The 8,962-nt window shown below is 37.5% G+C and overlaps 1 protein-coding gene across 1 annotated transcript in view; it reads right to left on the reverse strand.

Annotated features, from left to right (window-relative positions):
* Window positions 1-607: 607 nt before the first annotated feature.
* The window catches only part of LOC107701399 (clathrin heavy chain 1), a 36,140-nt gene continuing 27,785 nt past the window's right edge, over window positions 608-8,962 (reverse strand). The window contains exons 31-33 of the mRNA XM_016503396.1: window positions 8,822-8,957; window positions 1,896-1,971; window positions 608-959 (exon numbers count right to left, since the gene is read on the reverse strand). Of these exons, the coding sequence (XP_016358882.1) occupies window positions 829-959; window positions 1,896-1,971; window positions 8,822-8,957 (343 nt within the window). The 3' untranslated portion in view covers window positions 608-828. The remainder of the gene's footprint in view (window positions 960-1,895; window positions 1,972-8,821; window positions 8,958-8,962) is intronic.

An 8,962-nucleotide genomic window follows, 5' to 3' on the forward strand; every position in this document is an offset into this window, starting at 1 on the left:
GCACACACAAACCTCAATACAAAGAATCGGATGAGTAAACACAGAAGTCAGAAGAATCAATGTATCCCTTGCTCATTTATGGAAATGGATTCACACAAGAAAGAGCACTGTATTCAATACAAGGAAAGGTCACCTGTTACACAAGGAGTGAATGAGATGTTAACTACGAGGTCGATCGGGGAAACCTGTTTAGGCTAAGGGATTAAAATCATTTACTATATTCATGTCTGTATGCGCTTAAAATTTCCATACAGCTACATATTTGTGTAGAATATCAGATTATTACTTAGTGTTAGCTAAATGTACCCATGGATGCATACGTTCATGTTCAAATATTGTTTAACCTTTTTTCAGAATATACAATAATGAAATGCATTAAACAGACTGACAGTGTAAGCTCTTCACATACAATACATCAAAATTAAGATAATCTACATTAGTTTCCTCTCACGACAGAGTGCAAATCAGATGCTTCACGACATATTTTAAGGTTAATTGCTCTTCTCGACACTCCACTTACATACACAACCCATGCCCCCTTAAAAAAAATTAGCTCACCAAAAAAAAAAATAATTATTAAGAAAGAAAAACTAGTGATATACGTAGCCTTAAATATGGAATGTGAAATAACAAAAATGTGGTCCGATTATTTTCTTTGACAGCACAAATAAAAATGAAGTCCTTCATTGCATCTTAAGGAAAATAATTTAAAACGCTCAATTTTTTTTATTTTTTTACTTTATATAACCTTGTGAGTAGACCACAAGTAAGTAGTAAGTAGTAAGGAACTTAAGGAGCGATGGATGGACAGCTGTGGGCAGGAGGGCTTCACATGCCGTAGCCGAAGCCTGGCTGTGCGGGTTGGCCGTAACCAGTCGGCGTGGGGTAGCCGTAGCCGTAAGACTGCTGTGGGGGAACTGCGACGTTGGGGCCTGCAGTGAGCATCAGCTGGGGTGTGCCTGGGAAAAATGATCAAACACAGGAGCATTAATACAAAAACTACCTACCACAGGTTGTTCGTCTCATTTAATGGGTTTAGTATGCAACTGTAAATTATTTTACACCAGACTACTCGGCATTTGTTATGGTGATAGGCCAATATATTGGGCATATTCTGTATTTTGAGGTTACTTGATATTTTTTGAGTGAAAATATTACATTAATTGTATATGTATATAATATAATTAAATATCAATTTCATTGATACTTGCTAGCATTAAACAAAACAAACAAACAAACAAACAAAATACCAAAAAGGTTATTGCACATATTTCTAAGTGAATATATTACAAACATTATATATGTATATTATATAATTATCAATTCCATTCATATTTGCTAGCACTAAACAAAAAACAAAACAACAATAATAAAACAACACCAAACAAAACAAAAAAAATGTAATGTGATAAGCCAATATCTGGTATTTTGAGAATACTGCAAATATTTTATGAGTGGAAATTACATAAATTATACATGTGAATTAAATATAAATTTGACTCTTACTTGCTAGCATTAAACAAAAAAAATCTATATTTCTAATAAAATAAAATGTACAAAAAATGTAACATGATAAGCTAATATATTGTGGCATATTAGGTCTTTTGAGGTTACGGCAAAAATTTGAGTGAAAATATTACATTAATATTAATTATATATGTGAATTAAATATAAATTTAATTCATGCTTGCTGGTATTAAACCAAACAAACCAAACAAAACCAAAACACAAAAACAAAATAAATTGGAAAACAATCATTTTAAATAAAACCTAAAATAAAATATAATATATTATTAAAACAAGTGACTTCTAGATATCTGTATTGACCAATAATTTGTAGTGGAGCTATAAAAAGTTGTTCTTTCTTAGATGAAGGAGCAGAGTAATGGTCCTACCATAGACAATGGGTTGTGCCTCTGTGAGCTGTTCTTCCTCTTTCCTCAAAGACTCTAAAGCATCCAACTTGTCAACCTGAATGAAGGAGAGCGAGAAAGAAGGACAAGAGTGGAACAATGAGGAGAGATAAATACTCTGAAGAAAGGGGGCAATGACTGATGGATGGGACCATTCATGGGAGATGCATAAAGCCAAGCTTAATACAAGGTGCACACGCTTTCAAAGCAGGTCTCAGGGCACGAGCTTCTTGCCAAGGCACTCCATACCCGATGCCAAACACTTCCCATTGAAATAAGCATCCTATTATGTACTACTGGTCTATGCATTTCACATGTAATCATGGTCACTATGGCTTTGTCAATTCAGTCGATAACAAAGACTTGGTACTAGCAAAGGATGGTCCCCCATACAGTCAGTCAGTATCCTATTAATTAACAATGCATATGTAGAAAACAGAACCCTCTTCAGGCACGATCACATCAGCGAAAAATTCAGGAAAATATTGCCGGGAAAAAAGTATTGTCAATAGTGTAGCCATGTATAAAGCACAGCTCACACAGAAGTCACTTTTAAACCAAGCAGCCTTCTGTTGGTCAGTGTGGTGAATTCACATGCACAATCTGCACGAGTAAATATTTTCCTCGTATGTAGTTTCCTATTGATTTGACTGGATTTCACCCGCAAAAATTTGCTGAAACTGTAAATGTGACGGTACCTTTATTCAAACTAATGGTCTCACTTTGTGTATATTTAAAGTCAGAGGACGCTGCTCATTGGACAGGTTCTGTGAAAGATGCCCCTGCGAGAAAAAGGAAGTCATTGTGCAAATAATAGAAACTGAAACTTACAAAAGACCTATAGGTGCCTTACCACCATAAAACAACCAAAACCATAATCTGATATACATGACCAATAAGCAAGTAAAAGCCAAGTTACAAAGGTTAGACCGTTCTGGGTATCTTACCCACCCTTGAATGATTTGATTTAAAGCAATAATTCACCTAAAAAGTACAATTCTGTCATCAAATACTCACCCTTATGTCATTCCAAATCTACTTTTATTTATTTCTTTTTTTTACTTCAGTGGAGCACAAAAGTAGACATTTTGAAGAATATTCAAACTCTTCTTTCTCATATAATGAAAGTGAATGGGGACTGGAGTTGTTGATCTCTGAAAATGACAAAGTCCCATAAAAGTGACTTTCAAGTCTTCTATGATAACTTTTTATGAATTTTATGGTACTTTTTAGTCATTTTTGAAGCCTGACACCATCTGTTTGCATTTTCAATCTATGGAAAAGAGCACCTGGGACATTCTTCAAAATTTCTCCATTTGTGTTTCACAAAAGTCAGTCAGCCCTTCAGGTTTGGGACATCATGAGGGTAAATAAATGATTACAGAACTATCCCTTTAAATGTTGTATTTGGGTTCAGTTGTCTACATACAGCTGATGTCAACTTTTAAAAGTTAGAGTATTATGTTGTTGAGCAGGCTTAAAGAGATCGGCAGGTCGAAGTTTCGTTGAGAGGAAGAAATCATGCCACAGGTGTAGTTTGTTATTCCCATGTTAAAAAGAGTGCATGAGAAAAAGGCAGAGTAAGAGTGAAGGTGTGACGGTGTGAGAGATGGTTTATACAGCCATTCACGGCTTCCAGAGGCAGGCAAAGCCAACAGCCACGATCCCTGACCTTTCAAGGGTGCTACTAACACGGTAAAACACATGCTCATAAAGTATCTACAGCACACGATGGTTTTAGTTTTGTGAAGGACCACACTTTCTCATAGCTGTCGCTAGACTGCAGCTTGAAAACAAATCGAGCAACCATGCAACTTAGTTTAATGCAAGTATTAAAGAGGTCATATGACGTTGCTAAAAAAGAACATTATTTTGTGTATTTGGTGTAATGAAATGTGTTTATGCAGTTTAAGGTTCAAAAAACACATTGTTTTCCACATACTGTACAATATTGTTTCTCCTCTATGCCCCGCCTTTCTGAAACGCGTCGATTTTTACAAAGCTCATCATTCTGAAAAGCGAGGTGTGCTCTGATTGGCCAGCTATCCAGTGCGTTGTGATTGGCCGAATACCTCAAGCGTGTGACGGTAATGTACCATATTGTGATACCCTTACCATATTGTGATGCCGTGTCCCGGCGCGACGAGACAAATCCAATAAAACCCATTATAAATGAGGCATTTGTTGCATCCAGTGGGGACATAATTACGGATTATAATGACTTGAACGGTCTTTTTAAACATAAAACCATGTCTGCATTTGTGATCGGAGAAACGACAAACAACAAGCACTACTATAAACTGCTCAAAACTCGCATTTGAATCATCAGTGGCAAATCCTTTAAATATGAAAACGAATGAATATTCGAAAGATGCCACAATCCTGCACAGAATGGCTCAACGGCTCTGTGAGAACCTACAGTATGGTGAATGACGTCAAGTGGACCGTTCCAAGATGGTGGCCGCATCTACGTGCCTGGAGCCGTCGAATGGGGCATCTATACATATCTATGTGCTGTTCTGTGTCAGCTGCGTAACGCCGGATCTGTTTCCTACGTTGTTGTGATTTTGATCTGAACGAAAACAGTGTATCCATGTGACGCAGCTGACACAGAACAGCATTCGCTGTTTACGTCCAGCAGATACTCTCCAAAATGGCACCAGGGTGACGCAGGAGACGAATTTTTGAATAAAGTCGTTTTTTTTTTTCTTTTGTGCACAAAGTATTCTCGTAGCTTCGTAAAATTATGGTTGAACCCCTGATGTCACATGGATTATTTTACCGATCTCCTTGCTAAGTTTCTGGAATTGGGAACATTTCAGTTGTATTCTGCCGTGCAAAGGCAAATGACCGTAACTTCGATTTTTGTCGAAAATTAGTTATTGATATTTTTGGGACATTCAAGACATGTTTTATAATTTCGTTAGAAAATAATGGGTCGTCTCAACCGTAACATCGAAAAGCCCGGAGAAACCAAGGCAGAACACCGTATAACACCAGTTGCGGCTCTTGTTTGGAAGGTTCAAATTGAGTTACGGCTTTTTGCCTTTGATTAGTCGTGCGTCAAAATGAAGTTACGGTGCCGGTTTGGAGTTATATGGTGTTCTGCCTTATTTTTTACTGTCCATTAAAGTCTGGTCTATGCAGGGTCAGACAGCTCTCAGATTAGGGCTGCACGATATATCGTTTCAGCATCGATATTGTGATGTGCGCATCCACGATAGTCACATCGCAGGATGGGCGATGTTCATAGGCTACTGATAGTTATATTTATACTGATTGTTTTTTGTTTTGTTTTTTTTGCTCACACACAGACACAGTGTCTTCACCGGACGCGACAGCTGTACAGAGACATCAATTTTAAATACATTTAGTAGCAGAGCTACTACACGCGATTTTCAGTGCTGGAGATCCATTTATCCTTTGTTGAAGCTTCCGTGTCGTCGTGGAGAGCACAGGTCACAGTTGCTTAGCAACGGCAGACGCCACAAAAGCGCAAGCTCCCGAGCGCTTTGGAAAGAAGGAGAAAGTGGCACGACTGGCGTTTTCTCACACGTTTTTAGGCGCAACATGTCAATGGCCCCAAAGTCTGTCTACACTGGATGCGACAAAGTGACCGTTGCTAATCATTTGAACTTTGTGTCAGTACGTCATAAAGAGAACGCGGCATCAGTTTACTGTCGGGGATTTGTCGTACCGCGCCACATCCAGTGTAGACAGCATCACTGATTATAATGGGTTCATTGTATTTTGTCGCGTTGCGCCGCTCGCGTCCAGTGTAGACACGGTGAGAGCCACGCAGATGCACGTGAACACTGAATTCTGTTCACTTCTGCGTCTATCTGTGCCTGAAATACTGTGCTCTGCAAGTATCCTTGTAAACGCAGTTGCTTATGGCTTAGGTGAAGGGAAACAACTGAGAAAGAAAATGGATGTGTAACAGTATATTGATTTACAGCAGTTTAATGTTCCTGAGGCTTTCTGTGTTATGAATGTTAATCAAACAACAAAACATGAAGAAAAATCACTTTTGTAGCTTTAACACAGATTTATTAGATTTAATTTGCTGATTTATGCTGATTTACTCGCCGACATGAGGGTGAGTAATTAATGACAGAATTTTCATTTTTGGGTGAACTAACCCTTTAACTTTTATTAAGAATATCTCTTTGGGTATGAGACTTTAGTCTTTGCAACTTTAGGGATTTTATCTATTCACTAACAGCTTGTAACACTCCATAGAGAGAGGAAAACTTGAAATCGCATCATATGACCCCTTTAACTATGAAAATGTAAATTGTGAAAATGTGGTCACTTCATTTTGCCGTCATCTCATTTTGAACCTAATTACCTAAATCAGTCTACAACAGAATTAGCTGATGATCTTTAACAATTCATTATTTCAAATTCAAATCGTCTAGCTGGCAATCAATGAAATTACAGTTTCATGGCATTCATCAGCTAATTCCAGCTTTCTACCATCTACAGGTCTGAAGCGGACTACCACAGCGTCTGGCAAACGGATAGTCAGTAATCTAGAAGAAACTCAAGGAAAGTCTAGTTAAGGTGTATTTAAAAGCAGCAGAGTGACATGGGAGGGAAGAACTCATGCAGATTCTTCAAAGTTTCAGTCTTCCAAACTACAAGTGTTAAAGATGGAATAAGAGTGAACCTTCACCTTTTCCTTAATTGCATCAACCTGAAAGGGAATTTAAGAGTGGCAGCTTAAGCAAAAAGCAGGTAGAGAACAATTGCAGCAATCACCAGAAGTGTTAACAGCGGGAAATCAGAGAAGATACAAATCAAATATCCTCCACTACTCTACTAGCATTTGTTATTCACTAGATGTTCAAATGAATCAATATTACCTAGTGTGACTATAAATCTAAACTTGCCAAAAAAAAAAGTCTGGTTAAGGTGATGAAATATTCCTCATGATTAAATGTCTGGTCTGAACATGTTCATGAATAAAAGAGGAAATAAAACTATAAAACTCAACATGCGGTAGCATGTAGAAAAAAAAATCCAAATTATACAAATATGGAAAGAAGGTACTAAAATTTTGTTCCAAAACCTAGCAAGCAGCCTTTAAGTCGTCATAATATGGATGCACAATATATTGGTATACACTATCATTCACAAGTTTGGAATCAGTAAGATTTTTTAAAAGAAATTATTACTTTTATTCAGCAAGGATATATTAAATTGATCAAATGTAATAGTAAAGCATTTATAATGTTACAAAATATTTCATATAAATGCTGTTCATTTTAACTTTCTATTCATCAAAGAATACTGAAAATTGAATGTTTCTTGAGCATTAAATAAGCAGATTAGAAAGCTATTATGACACTTAAAACATGAATAATAGCCGCTAAAATCTAGCTTTGACATCACAGGGATAAACTAAAATAAAATTTTAAAATAGAAAACATTTATTTTAACAATATTGACGGTATGTTTTACTGTATTTTTGATCAAGTAAATGCAGCCTTGGTGAGCATTAGAGACATCCTTTAAAAACAAACCAAACTTCTGAAAGGTGTTTTACATGATATTGGTTACAGGAATTTTAATCTATCTGCAGATATTGAATATGTAGTTGCACCTGCTCAGCTCTCCTACTTACACATTTCTTATGACTAAATGTGCCATTTAAAATGAATGATTTTAGCTTTTAGCATTTTAGAATGGTTTTACTTTTAATTCAGTTCAAGAAAATATATAAATTAATTGATTATCATCATCAATCATAAAATAATAATTAACGGCCAGAGAAATATTTTTACTAAAAGCAGAGCATGTGAGCGGAGCGGGGAGCGGAGTGGTAATATTTCCTTAAGAGAAAGGTATCAATAAAAAAAAAAGTTATGGACTGTTTTTAGCAAACAGGTAGGGTACTATGTATTTTTGTTTATTAGAATACTGCATTATTAGCTTAGCAACTCGTTAACATCAAACTTTATCGAAATCAATTGCGAGTTGAATCTATCAGAAAGCAACCGCTGCATTTATACACTAGGTTTTGGAATAGACCTAAAGCGTTTCCACTGAGAAAAAGCTTAATCTAAAGCAGGGATCCTCAAATCTGGCCCACGAGATCCACTTTCCTGCGGAGTTTAGCTCTAATCCTAATCAAACACACCCGAGCATGCTAATGAATGTCTTCAGGATCATCACGGATCAAGAAAATCACAGGTAGGTGAGTTTGATCAGGGTTAGAGCTTAACTCTGCAGTGCATTGGCCCTCCAGGGAAAGATTTGAGGAACCTTGATCTAAAGCCCTAAACACACTGCATGATTTTCGGCTGTCCCAGATGAAAGATTAACATCGTGAAACAATCGTGGCGATTTCTTTGATCCTGGCTCCTAATCGGTGCTCTTATGTCATACAGTGAGAGAGGTTCAAAGACTGCCGTTGTCACAGTAATGCGATCAAAGATAGCCTACGATACAGAATGATCATCGCACCGTGTGTTTGCTGCTACGATCCACGTTTACTGATCAACCAATAAAAATGTGACATTAAATCAACGTGACATGGCGCTAAAACATAAAACTGCTTACCTCTAGCTCTTATCCCTTCTTTTGCCGCTTCCACTTTTTTTCAGCACACATAAAAAATACAACTGCTAAAGTGTGATTTATCATGCTCTTTTTGTTTACCACTAGCGCATACTGATGACGTTTTTTCTTTTGTAGTAACGTGTGTCGTAGCGTACGAGTCGATAGGTGACCTCATCGTACAGTCTACACACACGTCGCAGCCAAGTTTATAAGATCCATGTCGCACAGTGTGGCATGCAGTGATCTTGTAGGATTGCTAAAATCGTGCAGTGTGTTTTGGGCTTAAAGCATCTACAATCCCAAACTGTGTCCACCATCAGACCCAGAAGATGGAGGCTCACCTTGCTGAGGTATTCCCTCATGACCTGGATGAAGTAGGGCATGGAGAAGTCCATGAGGTTGTGCCTCCACGCGGTCTCCAGCACCACGTCGGGCCTCAGCAGGTCGTAGCAGGTGAACAGGCAGGCAGCAAAACACTCTTT

Source organism: Sinocyclocheilus anshuiensis, unplaced genomic scaffold (genome assembly GCF_001515605.1).
Source record: "Sinocyclocheilus anshuiensis isolate Anshui unplaced genomic scaffold, SAMN03320099.WGS_v1.1 scaffold1906, whole genome shotgun sequence".
Lineage (NCBI taxonomy): Eukaryota > Metazoa > Chordata > Actinopteri > Cypriniformes > Cyprinidae > Sinocyclocheilus > Sinocyclocheilus anshuiensis.